At 38.7% G+C, this 16,568-nt stretch overlaps 1 protein-coding gene across 1 annotated transcript; it reads left to right on the top strand.

Annotated features, from left to right (window-relative positions):
- The first annotated feature begins 66 nt into the window (after nt 1–66).
- Nucleotides 67–5,295, top strand: psmf1 (proteasome inhibitor subunit 1). The gene is made up of 7 exons (XM_015958721.3): nt 67–286; nt 953–1,105; nt 1,448–1,530; nt 2,339–2,536; nt 3,638–3,694; nt 4,482–4,643; nt 4,836–5,295. Exons 1-7 carry the CDS (start codon nt 158–160, stop codon nt 4,885–4,887), a joined length of 834 nt encoding a protein of 277 aa, XP_015814207.3. The 5' UTR covers nt 67–157; the 3' UTR covers nt 4,888–5,295.
- The last annotated feature ends 11,273 nt before the right edge of the window (nt 5,296–16,568 follow it).

Raw genomic sequence — 16,568 nt, 5'->3', positions numbered from 1 at the left:
TGTCAAGGCGCCTGGCCTTGCAACGAATTTTTTGCGGTGCTTTTACATTGAAATCCCCAGACAGGAAGTGCTAGAAGTTTCTAGGTTGCAAATGGGAAGACTTTCGTTTTCTTTTCGTCGTTTTGATGCTGTGTTGATGTCGAGACACTAAAGAAACATGGCAGGCTTGGAGGTGTTGTACACCTGTGTCGCAGGTAGCATCAGCTGCCCGCATGACGCCGTTGTGTGCTTCGTTCACTGGGAAATGATAAAGAATGGATACAGGTGTATCGGGTCTGGAGATGATGTGAGTAAAATCGGCTGTTTGAAGCTGGGTCAGATTCAGATGATGCAGAAAATGGACAAACAGTAACCTGACCTGTTGACCTGGTTTGTTATTTTTGTAACAAGGGTTTCACTATTTATGCTTCATAAAAGAAACGAACAGACAAAAGATCAGACATGAAATTACACGTTATTGAAAAAGTACAAGGTTTTAATTAAACTAATAAATGCCGATAGATCAGCAGTAAGATATTGTACAGAATAATAATGTCATTTACACAGTTTCTGACGTGATTATTTTATGTTATTGAAGGAGACATTAAGCAATCGATTTTCTAGGGGAACTTGCGCACGCTAACCTGCTATTTTGAAGTTAGCTTTAGCTTTCCAAAAGGGTATACTTTTCTGGATTTAGCTAACTTCGCTGGATTATAATGTCTAGGAGACGTCTTTTACTTATTTTCAATCAAATTGTTTCATTTAAACCCAATGATTTAAAGTAACGAACTGTCAAAACAAAACATGTCAAGTCATCTTTTAGCAGGTTAAACTAACTCACTCTGTGGGGCTGGGTCACATTGACGCACATCAGATGATTTAATAAATCTACTATTTTTTGTTCATTAACCCTTTGTTTTTTCTGTTATTCGTTTCTGTTCTTGTGTTTTTCATCCATCCTCTTCTGCAGCCTCGTAGCAGTGATAAGAAGTCTGAGCTTCTACCTGCTGACTGGAACAGCAACAAGGAGCTGTACAGTCTGCGTTATAAAGACAACAGCACAGACACACAGATGCTACTGAAGGCCATCACGGTGGACTCTGCACTAATATTCAACCTAATGGTAAACCCAGAAAGAGGGGAAACCAGTCTGCATGCTTCATGTGTGAACTCCACCAGTTTGCTACATTAGTGATTACCAAAGCTGAGGTTGGGTCCTTGTTGTTTGCAAAAATAAAGGGTCTTCTCTTACAGAAGACTATGAGATTAGATGAAATCTTACTGTAATCTCATCAAGCATTAAAAAATAACTGCATGGTGGAAGTTTGCACTTGTATCTGTTCAATAATCTTTTGAGTTTGTTTGTAGATTTCCCTGAAACCTGAAGGGCCTTTTAAAAAATGTATTTGTTTTTTGATAAGACTTGTAAGTATATTCTGTTATTTTTCTGTTTGTTTATTTAAAGAACCTCAACACGCAGCAGGTGTCAGACTTGACAGTAAACATCAGCGATCATGTGAATGCTGATCAGCTGCACACATTTGACAGGTTAGTGTGTAATCTGTTAGGACTTGGCAGAGAAAAAAAAACGAGGAAACCAGTGTTAAGAGGTGTGGAACTGAAAAACCATTTTTAACGATTATTTCTGATTCTAAGTGTTTCATGCAGGCTGAACATGAAAATAGTCTCCTACACCTACCTCCTGCAGTAGCTTCTGATAGAAAATAGACGATGAAACTCTAGGATTAGAAAAGCCTGACAGATCTACGTCACACTGTCACTTGACATTCATGACTCACCCGTCTTGACTCATGACGGGAAAGGCTGTTATTGGTTTAGCATCCAGGAGAGAACGTCTCGGCTAGTAGAAGGTAACAATTATCATTAGCAACTCCACCGTACAGCAGAACTCCTCCAGGCTTGTGTTATTTGTGGAGAGAAATCCTCAACGTTCAGAGCAACCAATCATTCCTGTCAGACACCACTTCAAATGCATTGATTAAATGAGTTTCCCACACTTCTAAAACCTGTGACATAAGGAGGTGATTCCATTACACAAATGTAGAAAAACGGGAAGTCTTTCCAAACAATGTATGACATCAACTGATAAAATGTTTTAGCAAGTGATTTATATTTTATAAGACAAGTTGTCAATGAGACAGGAGTTATTGTGTTATTTTAATCTTCTATTTTGTGGACTTACATTTATTCACATTGACAAGTAACTTATTTCATTTGAACCATTTACATTTATTAATCTGTATTTAATAATGTAGAGAGGCCAGAATGTGAGAAAAACAAAGTATCATCTGTAAAGAGTTAAAGTTTCAGTTTTTTTTTTATTTATTTTTTGCAGTGTGTTCAAAGACATGGAGGGTTTGTCACAGATGGTGACGGCTCAGCTGCTGCCTCCCCAGAAGAAGGAGACGGAACAGAAAACAGAGAGGAAGAGTAGAAGAGATGAAGAAGATGAGGCACAAAGAAGAAGGGAAGAAGGCAGCAGCCCTCTCCGTATGCCCGGCGGACATCCTCACCAGGGAACACAGCCTCACTGGTTGGTCGTCACATACAGCTGATCAGTATTCTTCTCACATAAATTCAGAAACTGGTCTTATATAGTAACCTTGACCTGAAAGCTAAAACTGCCCAAATTATACAAACCAGACAGACAGAACAGTCACTCACTCCTCTTCGTCCTCCGTCCTGGTCAGATGAGAAGCGAGGTGATGTCAACAGCACTTTATTGACCTCATGCTGTCGCCTCCCCGCTCCTTGAGAGATGGAGTGTCAAGGGGGATTAGGAAGGACAAGGACTTGATTATGGCTAGACAAAAAAGATGAGAAGATGAGAGGCTGAAGTGAGGAGAAAACAGAGAAGTGGAAGAGAAATGAAGACATGATGAATGTGTAGACTGGGTTCGCTGCTGAGGGAGATGTTAGAAAGACGAGTGTGCACAGGGAGCAGAGGAGGAGGAGGTGATAGGACCAATACAGAACAGATGAAGGTTGGATAGAACATATAGAACATTTAAAAATACAGTATAGTACAGGGAAACGGAGTAATATTCTCCTGTTTGAATTTACCATCAGTCAAACACGGTGCTCAGTTTCTGGGTCGCTGACAATGCTCTAAAAATAAAGATTTGCATTTATAGTAAACTTTTATGATCAGCAACTGAAATTCTCTTTCCCAAAACTAAAGCACAGCGTTCTTTGTCTCATATTCAGATCTTATAATACATTGTCTCAAATTTCTGCCAAATGTGGCTGTTTTTGTTCCAAAGATGCTTAAAGCCATCTCTTCACATCCTGATTTCCCTGGAGTCTGCTGTGGAAATCCCAGCCGGCTGGAACTCTGTTGTTTTACTTCAGTGTTCTGATTAGTTTGTTAGAAAACAACAAAGCTAAGGCTATCTACTGAATATGTGCTAAAAAGTGGTATTAAAAGATCAAAAATTACACTCAACAGCCTTAAAATAAGTTATGTTTATCGCAAGAAAAGCAACAAAAGGTTTTTAAGAAATATTGGCAAATTTTAACCATAAAGGAAGTTATAAATATGCTAGATTTTAAATAGTTTCATGTTTGTTTTATAATTATTTTATTTTTAGGTTAAAGAAACCAGACTGACGTCTGTGCTTTTGTTTCTTTTCAGGCCCAATCCTTTGGATCCTCCGTTTGCAGTTGGAGGAGCAGACCTGGATCCTTTTGGGTGAGTCATATCATCCCTCAGTCCTAATTATTTTAGTGTTCTCTCAGAAAAAAAGGTATTAGCAAGACTCCGAAATAATCTGTATATTTTTAAGGAAAATTTAATGTCTTAACCCTGACTGGGGGCTCGGAGTAGAGCCGCTGCTCCTCTGCATCGATTCGAGCATCCAAGGTGGCCTCCCCCTGGAGGTTTTCCGGGCCCGTCTGGAAAGACCCAGAGCCCACTGTAGGTATTGTATCTATCCTGTCTGGCGTAGGAATATTTTGGGATTCCACAAAGAGAGCTGGGGACAGGAACGTCCAGGCTTCCCATATGGACCTGACGCCCCAGTGACTGGACCTCAGATAAGCGGAACAAGATGGATCCATGGATGGATCTTGGCACTTGACTAATTCAAACTGTATATTAAAATGTTTTTGACAACATTCATAAAGCATTTCTTTACTCACCTTCTAGAATTATGTTGGATTATAGTATCTTCACATACTTTTTCTCTGTCTCATTGTTCTTCTTGCCCGGTGTTCTGTTTTTGTTCATTTATTTCACCTTTAATATAAAACTCTAATCTCTGCTCTTGAAGGATTACTAATCTTTAGAATAAAAGACCAGTTGTTGGAGTTCATGCCGGTATAATCCAATCTCAGGTATAAGCCAATTTCACTCTGTAATTAAAACAGTTAGTTTGCTTTTAAACCGTCTTCTAACATCCATCCGTCATTTTTTGTTCCAATTTTTGTATTTGAGCTCAAAAATAACAAGGAAACAAAATTAATTTTATCCCCCCCAGAACTCGTGGTGGCGGCGGGATGATAGTCGACCCGTTGAGGTCGGGGTATCCTCGCTCCGGCTTTGACCCGTCTAGCGGCATACCAGACATCCTGCCTCCTGGAGCCGTTCCCCCAGGAGCGCGCTTCGACCCGTTTGGACCCATCGGACGTCACAGACCAGGGTGAGACGCAAACGATGCTCAGCAGACGACAACCTTGGGCTGACTTCTGGGTTCGCCCCAGAAAACGGATGCTTCAGATACATTTTTAGTTCTTTCTACAGTTTCTGGACTTTTTGTTCAGATTAAACTAAGAGAAACCAGAAGAGTAATGACAGCTTTCTGACTGCTTTCTCCTCTTTGCCTCGTTTTTAGGCCAGATCCAGACCACATGCCCCCACCTGGCTACGATGACATGTTCATGTAGTGCCCACCCGTGTTTCCTGCTTTTCAACTTTCTGCTTGCTACTGATCTAAAACTGGATCCAGTTCAGAGACCTGAAAGTTTCAATCTGCTCTGAAGAGGAGGGTTATTCTTCTCATTCCTCCACTCACACAACATTAAAACTTTGATTCGACTCACAGAAGAACCCGTTAGTGATGTAAAATATTAAGTCTGATTTTTAAAGAAACTTTAGTAAAAACAAAAAATCAGATTATTGTGGTAAACATGTTCATCTTAGACTCCTAGTTTCTTGTGACCTTCATTATTCTGAATAGCGATCACACTCCGTAACTGCTTTTGAAGGACAAACAGCTCAACATGCTGACAGAACAATATGGCTTTATAATTATTTCCTGCAAAAAGTTCAAATAAAAATGACTTTGAACCCTGTCGTGTTGCTGTTTTAAGCATTTCCTTTTATTTACTTCACACATTAGCAGCTTTCTATCCAAAGAGGGTTTCTCAGCTTTGCTTCTTAGAGGAAAAGTAAAAATGACCTTCAGTCCTAAATGGTCTAAATGGGAAGTTAAGATGAAGAGGTAAACTAAAAGAAGAAGAAATGGATGAAGATTATTATTTTTATTATTATTACATGGCTTTTTAAATTAAAATCACAAGTGCAATAAAATTATTTAAAAACCAACAGTGCTGTCACCAGCATGCTAGTACTTTTATTTATTTCAGGACCATAAAATCAACATTTTATGTTGAGGACGTCCCTTTAAACAAAGAAAGTTGGTGAGGATGACCTGAATGCTTCATCCTCTGAGAAGCATGAACGACCGAGTTAAGAGAAACACACCATAACAACCAGCTCTCAGTATGTTTATTGATCTGGAATCATATGTGAGTCTGTAGTTTCCCTCAGCATCATAATTTCCCATTTTCAGTGTGACCTACTAAACCTGATGAGGTTTCCATCGTCCGTTGCACAAAGGTGGCTGAACTTTTTTCATCTACATAAAACCCAGTGAATATATAAAAAACAAAGATGATTGGTTTAATAATCCAGTCACTGCAAATGTCTAAACTTTTGTGGATTTAAAAATTAACCTTTGTACAGGATTATAAACAGTGGTTTGTCTATCATGATGATTCATATCATTAAGAAGTTATATAAGCAAATTGTCACCAGAATCAGTTCAATTCAAAAATATTTTGTTAATCCCAGAGGGAAAATGATTGCTGTAGTAGCTCATAATAATAATAATAATCAAGTCGTTAAAGAGTTGTTGTATATTACAATGGCTGTTGGCAGGAAGGATCTCCAGTAGCGGTCAGTGTTGCAGCGAAACTGAAGAAGCCTCTGACTGAAGACACTGTTCCGTTGTCGGACAGTCTTGTGAAGAGAATGCTCAGGGTTGTCCATAATTTTCTTGATTCTCTGGAGAATCCTTCTTTGCATTATCTCCTCCAGTGGTTCCACAGTCGTCCCCAGAACAGAACCAGCCTTTTTTATTAGGCTGTTGAGCCTTTTCAGGCCCCTGCTTCTGATTCTACTACCCCAACAGACGATGGCTGAAGAGATTACACTCTCAACAACAGACTTGTAGAAGATCTGCAGCATCTTGCTACAGACACTGAAGGACCCAAGCATCCTCAAGAAGTGCAGTCTGCTGTGTCCCTTCTTGTAAACGGCTTCGCTGTTCTTTCTCCAGTCCAGTCTGTTGTCCAGGTGAACTCCAAGGTATTTGTATTCCTCAACCACCTCCACTTCTTCTCCCATGATGGAAACAGTGTTTGACTCCACCCTGTTTCTTCTGAAGTCTAAAATCATCTCCTTTGTTTTGTTCACATTCAAGGTCAGATGATTGTTTCCACACCATGCCACAAAGTGCTCCACCAGCTCTCTGTACTCAGCTTCCTGTCCATCTCTGATACACCCGACAACTGCAGAGTCATCTGAGTATTCCTGTAGATGACAGGTCTCTGATTTGTACTGGAAGTCTGAGGTGTACAGGGTGAAAAGGAATGGTGAGAGTACAGTCCCCTGTGGTGCTCCAATGTTACTGATCGCCTGGTTTGATGTGCAGTTCTTCAGCCTCACAAACTGTGGTCTGTTTGTCAGGTAGTCTTTAATCCAGGCGATAGTTGAGGCCCCCACCTGTGTCTTCTGGAGTTTCTGGCAAAGTACATCAGGCTGGATTGTGTTAAATGCACTGGAGAAATCAAAGAACATGACCCTGACAGTGCTGCCTGCTTTGTCCAGATGACAGTGGGTTGGTTGAAGCAGCTGGATGATGGCATCTTCAACTCCAACTCCATGGCGATAAGCAAACTGCAGTGGGTCCTGATATGTTCTAGTTTGCTTATTCAGGTGGACCAACAGGAGTCTCTCCAGGACCTTCATGATGTGGGATGTCAGGGCAACCAGTCTGTAGTCATCACTGACTGATGGGCGAGTTTTCTTTGGAACTGGAACAAGGCAGGATGTCTTCCACAGGACTGTGGATGTCTTCCAGAGCACTTGTAAAGTAGATCCTAGATCTTAAGATTTATTAGGAATGAATTAGAATTTAATTAGATCTAGAGAATAATCTAGCCTGTATCGTACCTGCGTGGGAAGCGAGGATTTTATCTAGAAACATGAGTCACGAGTTGTGAGTCATCCTGACTCAAGAGTTCTGGCTCATCCCTGAACACATCGATGATGAATCAACAGAAAATGCTAAAAACAGAAGCAAACAAAACACAAGACTTGGAACTTTCTGCAAGGTTCCATTTCATCTGGAGTAAAACAAAAACATCAAGAGTTATACATGGAGGTGGCAGTGTGATGGTCTGGAGCTGCTTTTCTGCTTCAGCACCTGGACCACATGCTGTAACTGAAGGAAAACAGAATTCAGCTCTAAATGTTTGACCTTTGACCTTAAACAGGCTGTTCAAATAGACACCCTGTGGACTGGTGCTGCTTAGTGGAGCTGGGGTAGCAGCGGGCCGCCATCTTGGATGGGTCTCCATTCACCCTCAGTGCATTTATTTCTACTGAGGAAGATGCTTACCCAACTAAAAACACATTTTATTATGCTTTTTTCACAAAATCAGACATATGGTATGACATGATATTTAAAATATAAATATAATTACATAAAATAAATGAAAATATAAAATTCCAACAGGTAAGCTAGAAAAGTAAATAGACCTGCAGACCTGCAGGTTGATGCACTTGTAGGCTGCACATAAAAACAATAGTTGCTCACTGTGCAGTGACTCCGTTGGGTTTGGAGAGTGAGGAATCCACCCAATATGGCGGCGACGCTGTTACACTCTCCAACGCCGAATGGGGTGTCTACGTATTAATTTCTATAGTTCAAACTGGAAACAAATCTGTAAAGCAAATTTGGACTAGACAAAATTTCTCATTACCCGGTTATTTTTATCATGATGCCCAAACACATGATTGCTGTTCTGTTTGATTTCTCATCTCATCACAGGTTTCTGGTGATTCCCGCCTCACACTAGTTTTATTTCAAGTCCAGATATTTGTGCATTTTTCTTCATTTGGACATTTATCTATACAAACTGTCAGATTGGATGTTTTCTGCCACTAAACTGCTGAAAATTGGTCTCAGTCCAACTGAAAAGTAAACCCAAAAGTACAACACGCTGGATAAAAACAGCAAAACAGAAACTTTATTGATCACATAAACAGAATCGCATGTAAAAATCAGCATCATGGCTACACAGAGTACAGCTCATCAATTTGTACAACAACAAGGCATCAGACCTTCATAACGTCACACGGATTACATGCAGATTCAGTTCTGAAAACCAACACAGCAGCATCTTTTATATGTGGGTTTAAATAATCAGCACAACTTGTTGATTTAAAAAATAATGTAAAGTTGTTTCATGTTACAAGCGTTTTTCAATAAAACATCTCACTGTGCTTTTCTTTACAGCTGACCGACATTTATTCAGTGTTAACATCTGTAATTAAACCAATAATGCTGTTTAGAAAAACAGCTTTAATAAATGTTCCTCCAACATTTAAGATGAGTTGCAGAAGTGATGAAATATCTTAAATATTGAGGGAATTCTTGTATGAATCAGAAAAAGAGTTTACACCTCAGTTCTGTAAAGAAACATGATTAAACTTTGTAGAATTTCCAGAAAACGAACAACATAAATGCCCAGCAACAGGTTTTTGCATTTCTCTCTTCCTGTAGTGATTTAAATAAATATGAATCAGTTTGGCAAGTGATTAAAAATAAGAACATTTGAAGATATAACCTCTGACCTTTACTGTTAAATAATAAAAAATAAAACAATGTTGGTCTCTTTAAAACAAAAGACAAACATTTTAAATATGATTATACAATTAGCTCTGAAACTGATATAAGATCTTTTTCTTAGTTACATATCCTCAACAGAAAAATGAAATATGATTTGTAAATAGTTTTCTAGAGAGTAAATCCTTGTTTAAATACTAATAATTAGAAATAAATAGTAGACATTTTATTTTATCATCTTATTAATTATTTGACTAAAAATGTTTGTGTCGTATTTTTTCCTAAATATATTTTTAACATTATGAAGTGACTGCAAGAACAAAACATGTTTTATTAAACAGACACGTGATTATGTAGAAAGGCTGACTAATATGTTATACAGTTTGTAGAGATTTCATTTAAATGACGTTTGATATTTTTATGTTAAACCTGTTAATTCCTCCAGTGATGAAACAGGATATCTCAGGGCACCTGTTGATGTACTGATGCTTTTATTTTGAAGGCTGAAAACCTTTAGCCACTGAGTCTGAAGCATTTTTAGAAGAAATTCAAAGAAAAATCAAAGGTTTTTACTTTTAAACAAGCAGATTTTCATGTCTGAATGTGTTTAAAATAAACCACCCCATCTTGGTGAAAATTCTCATCTCAATTAATTTACATAAACCCTTCATGGACAGAAAAAGACAAGACTTTAGGTGTACACAAGCGTTTCCATGGTGACTGCACTGGCATCATGTGACAGATGTACTGTGATGGTGTGTGTGACCACGCTGTGATGCTCCCTACTGCAACACATCCATCCATACATTCATAGAGTCTCTGAGGAAAATGTAACCGCTGCGTGCTACGACTGCAGGTTTGGGTCCGGTACGTGAAAGAAAACATCCAGAAGCTCCTTGTGTGAACCCAGCTGTAAACTATTTGTTTCCTTGTTGCCATGTGACCTTAAATTGATTTCTCTGACACAGCGGGAAGGGTAAAGAATAATGAAACCAAATTCAGGGTCAGAAAGCCACGGCCTGCTGAAGTGTCCTTGAGCGTCACACTGAATCCAAAGCAGCTGTGGTTTGGTTCACCTTTGACCTCAGTGGAAGTGGTTTCTGCAGCGGAAAAAAAATTTAATCTGCAGCAGCAGCTGCAGAAACTGCAACTAATCTGCAGCTGTTCTAATTACTGAAAGAACATTTTTATCAGATATTTCAACCGTAAAAATTTAAATATGAACACTTTCAAACAGAAAATCTGAAACAATTTAATATTTCAATACAAGTTTTGAAACTTGAAGGTAATTGAATTAGTTAAATCACTGTAAAACATTATTTTCTTAGATCTCATTTGTAGCATGATTTTTTAAATCTAAAACAAACAAAATGTTATATTTGTTTATGTTCAACATAACTTTAAAAGTGCTAATTCACCAAAAAGCAAACACTTGCTTGCCACTTTATTAGGTACAACTTTTTGATAATTTATTAATCTCTAATCAGCCAATCAGATGGCAGCTTTTAGTCATCTAGACGGCCTGCTGAAGGTCCAATCGAGCATCAGAATGAGGAATAGATATGACTGGAGTCACTTTGAACATGGTATGATTGTTGTTGCCAGTCTGCTAATCTACTGGGAATCTAACTAACAACCATTTCTAGGGTTTATAGAGAACGGTCAGACTAGATGACAGAATGACAGCAGCTCAAATAACCACTGGTTCCTACCAAGGTCTGCAGAACCACACCAGCTGCTCTAGATGGACTCGGGCAGAAGACCACACAGGTGTCTCTTCTATCAGCTAAGAACAGGAAACTGAGGTTATAATTCACACAGGATCACCAGAACGGGACCAGAAGAGACTGGAAAATTCTTTCCTGGTCTGATGAGACTGGATATCAGCTGTCAGTCAGAATTAGGTGTCACCAACAAGAAAGCATGGATCCTTCCTGCCTTGTATCAACACATCAGGTTTCTGCTGTTGCAATGGTATTATTTTCATCCCACTTTGAACCCCTCAGTACCACCTGAGCCTGGTTTCAACACCACAGCCTACCTGGGTATTGTTTCTGACCATGTTCATCTCTTTATGACCACATGGCCCATCTTGCGATGGCTACTTCCAGCAGGATCATGCACTATGTCACAAAGCTCAGATAATCTCTAAATGGCTTCTAGAACATGACTATGAGTTCACTGGACAGCAACGGCTTCCACAGTCACCAGATCTCAGTCCAGCCCAGAATCTCTGGGATTTGGTGGAATGGGAGCTTGTAATCATGGATGGAGCTGATGCTGTCATACCAGAATGGACCAGAACCTCAGAGGAAGGCTTCCAGAACCTTGGTTGATCTATGTCTAACCCTGCACTAGGAAGGTGTACCTATTAAAGTGGCCAGTGAGTGTTAAGGTTTATTTAATTTGTGATGTTATTTCATAAGAAGTCTCAAAGAGACACTTTCATCCTCGTGTTGAGATTTGTTTATTTTTAAACCAACTGATTAAACTAATAGATGATCACAATGATGGCCGAGACATAAACAGGTCGACTAGATTAAATTCAGGGCATCTTTATTAAACCCCTAACATTTTAATCTCATCATAACAGAGATCCATTTACTCCCTTAGAGGCTCAGAGACCAAAGGTTTGAGGAGACTTTGAAGCATCGTCTCTCTCTTCTGTCCTCACAAGGACTTTCTGTGACATCTGAGAAGTTCTTGATATAAATAGTCTCTCTCAGTGGTAACAGAGTCACCGTGCTGCAGACAGAAAGAAGATTATTTACTCTTCTGTCTTTGAACAAGGTGCTCTTGTTTGTTTTTTCTCATTCAAACTCAGTTTTGCTCTTATGTAACCACGCTGCATCGTCCTCGTTCTGCCTTCTTCTCTAAGTTATTGTAAATATCTGCTTTTGTGTTCAGTAGCACATTTTCTCTCTTCAGAAATGGAGCAGAAAGCATTTAAACTATAAACTCAAACTACTTCTTTGCATTTTTACAGGAACTAAACTAGTACTGAATGTATTAATAAGCAAGCAGTGAGAACATAGATTCATCTTTAAAAAAGGAATTCTTTACCTTGACCATCTAAACTCACATTTTCTAAACCTCTTTATGACACAAAACTTTTAGTGAAAGGTCCTCCATTGTTACAGATTTATGACTGCACACTAGGCTGATAATTATGTCATAATCTCAGTTTTTCTACACAAAAACAACACTATGGAGGATTTATGTAGAGATGGAGATGATTTCTGTAATTGGCAGTTAAAGTCGGTGATTTCAACACTGACTCTCTAAACGAAGCTTTAGAATTCTCCCTCAGTCTGACTGCATCTATCCATCAACTAAAAGACCCCTTTTTTCCAGGTCTGAGCACCAAACCGTCCTTCCTTGCTGTTTGGCTTCTCAGCTGCTGTGTTCCTGCTGTCACTGATGACGACCTGCAGGCTGCTGCAGCAGCAGGCAGCTTCTTCACGCTTGTTAAAACCTTAAACGGAGTCGTGTCAGTCTGGTTATTCTGTCTGAGAGGTGAGCACCGCGATCCGAGTGTGTCATTAAAATGAGTCGTCTGGAGGCGCCGCGCCTCGTAGCTGTGAATCAGGAATCACCTCACGTCATCCAGCAGCCCTGCTGCCTCACCCAAAGACAAAAGAAAGCTTCTGCACCAGTTCCGTTGTCTTTGTCCTTCTGCTCGACCTCGCTGACACGACTACCTGAATCTTGACCTCCTGCTGAATGCACACATCAATCAATGCCTCAACCCAACCTTGTTGAAGGGGAATAAATCCCACGTATGTGTGAACATCTATCAAAAGATCATTTTAAGAAAAGCCCCAAAAGGCATGATCTGCTTTCTTTTAGATCACTCTAGGACATGTTGAGTCAGGACCATCAATAAGACGATAATTTTTAACAACCTCCTCATACAGGTGCCATCTTCTCCTTTAAACCAGAGATCTGAATTTTTCTTACTCAGTGACACTTCAGCAAAGTCAAACTGTAGCAGGGATTTAATCTGACAGTAAAAGAGTCTGGACAAACCTGCTGTAGCAGAGAGAATTAAACGCCCAGTAGATTCAGCTTATCCCTCAGTCTTCAGTAGGCTTTGATTTAAAGGTGTGGAACACTGAAAAACCAGCGTTAATGATTATTTCTGATTATAATGGGTCACTCTGAGTTTTTCATGCAGGTTGAAAATGAAAATAGTCTCCTACACGTATCTCCTGCATTAGCTTCTGATAGAAAACAGACGGTGAAACTCTAGGATTAGAAAATCCTGACAGATCTACATCACACTGTCACTTAACATTCATGGACTCACCCATCTGACTCACGACGGCCGGGGAAGGCTGTTGTTGGTTTAGCATACAGGAAACAGCAGAGAGCATCTCGGGTAGTAGAAGCTAACTTTTAGCATTACCAACTCCACCACACAGAACTCCTCCAGGCTTGTGTTATTTGTGGGGATAAAACATCAACGTTGCAGAGCAATCAGAGTCATGTTGGTGTTATCCAATCAGAGGAGAGATGTCCAAATATCAGGAAATAAGACTTTAAATCCTGCCGTCTGAAGATCAGCTGTGATGTGGCTGACTTCTAAGTCCTGAAAATGATGCACGAGTGCCTTTCCCCCAGAGAATGACTTACAAGGCCTTCATTCCTAGAGACCACTGCAAATGTACTGATTAAATGAGTTTTTAACATCTTTAAAATAAAAGAATTTATGCGAAATACAGCAAAGATTATTCAGATGCCGTGTTCTGGAAAAGTTAAACTTCCTAATTTGTACACAAAAATTTATTATTTTAGAAGTTAGATTTGATTAAGAAATTTTTAAATGTTTGGAGAATCTTTAAGAGCAAATATCAACAAACTCTTGTCCTCCTTTGAGTTTTATTTGCTTTTTTTAAAACATTCACTTTTTGCTCTTCTGCCTCTCACAGCGGTTTGTTTGATCCGGTTTTGGTGTCGGTTCAGTTGCTACACAGCTGAGACGAGGTTTGTCCAGTTTTGCATCCCTGTGTAGTTTTTGGTTTCTGAGCCTGTTGCTCACCCATGTCTGTACCTTTTAGTTAAAACCATGTTTGTGTCATAAATACTTTAGATTAGTGAGTGTATCGCTGCATGTTGGACTTAAAAATAGGTGCACAGTTACCAAGCTGCGAACTGATTAGTTTGTGTGTGAGTGTGAGTGTGTGTGTGTGTGTGTGTGTGTGTGTGTGTGTGTGTGTGTGTGTGTGTGTGTGTGTGTGTGTGTGTGTGGCTACATGGCCCTCGGCTAACTGTCTCAATATACAGACTGGAATATTTAGGCATAATATTATTAGTGTATACACAATATACAGTGTGATTACTCATTAAAGCATATTATCACATAAATAACATTAGTTTATATAGAAAACAGAGACGCAGGCGGTGAGTTATTTAAGGGTTGTTCCATTCAAATGCAGCTCTCAGTCCAAATAAACCTTGTTTGGACATCAAAGCACCCAAAAATCACCTTAAGGTGTCATCTTATTTAGCTCTTTGTCAAACATCTATTTTATAATCAGTGGTGGGATTTCTTTACATTCACTAAAATGCTGCATTTAAATTCACTTTTGACTGACACTATGTTGTGCTGCCTGTTGAATTTCAGCTCAATTCAAAGGAAAGTGCTTCTTGCACAACATTCATCTGACATCTGAGGTATGTTATTTATTTTTAAACAATAAAGTTGAAATGACTAATATTTTAGACCAAATGCTTCTCAAACATGAGAATTTGTTGCTTTTGCTATTGATGGACAGTTTGCACAATTGGTTGCTAAAGAAAAAACACCATAAGGATGTGAGAATAATCCAAACTATATTTGAAATTTGCAGGGATTAAAAAACTGTAGACAGTAATATTTCTTCATGATTTTCACAACAAAGAAACTTTTGTCCAAATCAACCTACAAGAGTGTAATAAGAATCTTATAAACACATAAATGCATTAACTAAATTATTAAAAAAAACTATTTTGCTTGTTCTCATATTTATTTACTTGACTTCTTAATAATTATGTGTGTAAATATTTCCTCCACCACTGATTACAACATCTCCACTCAGGACATTTTCCAAGGTCCTGGACTCCAAGAGGAAGATGTGGCTCATGGAGAATGTTTACTTCCAGTCATTCTGTGATGGTTTTTATTTAAAAAACAGCAACATTAATTGCATTAAAATCATTTTAGTTAAGGCTCTGAACTACTAGCAAAGAAAAATGGCAAGAAAAGAGAAAAACACGACTTTTTGGGACAAATTTCTCAGATTGCGGTACTCTTCAATCACACATCTCTGTAAATACCACGTTGTCAGGATTTAGACGCCACATAGATAAAATGTTTGAGTTTACTTTTATTTTACTGGAACTGGCCTAATGTAAAACTGCATTAAGCAACAATTAAAGATCAATCATTTTTGAGCAACATTGTCTGCTAAAAAACAGGAAACCAAAAGAAATGTTTTTAATTCATTATAAAAAAGCTAGAAATTCAGTTGTTTGGCTCTGAATCGCAGCTTTTAGCATTTAAAATGTATTTGTGATGTTTGTGCTAATAATTTACATCTGACTGATAATTAACTGAAACATGCTAACCCTCACCACTAACCCATGCTAATCATCTGGGAAAAACGTGTTGCTCCTGCAGAGAAAAGCTCTCATTAGTCTCTTCACGACAAAAAGCAAAAATATAGTGAAGTTAAAAGAGAGATAATAATAAAAAAAGCCAGTATAAATTAAACATTTCAACTTAAATCTTAATCAAATAAAATATTACATTAAGGCCTCTGAGTGAAACTAAACTTTACAGGATTTAAGAAGCCACAGAATTAGCTAAAACTGAGTCACAAATGTTGCTCAATGCAGATCCAAACTGGTTTAGTTTGTTCCATTAAGGTTTCAGAGCATTTAGGTTATTTCTTGTTTACTAATTCTCTTTTGTTGCCATAAATGCTGCCTTAAAACAAAGTTGCTGCTGTTGACTTACATGAAATCGAGCCACATTCATTCCAAAAAGCTTAGTTGAATAATTACGCTGTGTTTCCTGTCTAAGGGTTGTAGATTGGTGGTTATTCACAGTTAAATGTGTGCATTAGGATGAACCTTGTGATCGATGTTTCAGATGCTTCTGAGGTTGAGCATCAACTTTCAGCAGTGCTGTTTTTTTTAATTATGTGCTTTTTTGTGACAAAATTATCAGGAGCTAATGATTCAAACTTCAATATGCATTTATGTGCTCTTATCCTCATCACCAAAGGCTTACCTCTCTCTTCTTCTCTTAGCTCAAGCCCTCTGTTTTAAGGTCAAACATCCATCATGATTGGTTAGAATAAATTTCCCTTAAGCTTGGATCGAGTTCATCACAACTAGGATGAAGCTGGATCGCTCCATTTGACAGCTGAGTGCTTACGGTGTGCC

The sequence above is a fragment of the Nothobranchius furzeri genome, chromosome 3 (genome assembly GCF_043380555.1).
Source record: "Nothobranchius furzeri strain GRZ-AD chromosome 3, NfurGRZ-RIMD1, whole genome shotgun sequence".
Taxonomy (NCBI): domain Eukaryota; kingdom Metazoa; phylum Chordata; class Actinopteri; order Cyprinodontiformes; family Nothobranchiidae; genus Nothobranchius; species Nothobranchius furzeri.
Note: the sequence above shows the minus strand (reverse complement) of the source record. Positions and strands in the feature narration are given on the sequence as shown.

Coding starts and splice junctions, on each gene's coding strand:
- psmf1 (XM_015958721.3), top strand. CDS start 158: ATGGCAGGCTTGGAGGTGTTGTACACCTGTGTCGCAGGTAGCATCAGC. Junction 287..952: donor GTATCGGGTCTGGAGATGAT/GTGAGTAAAATC, acceptor CCTCTTCTGCAG/CCTCGTAGCAGTGATAAGAA. Junction 1,106..1,447: donor CACTAATATTCAACCTAATG/GTAAACCCAGAA, acceptor GTTTATTTAAAG/AACCTCAACACGCAGCAGGT.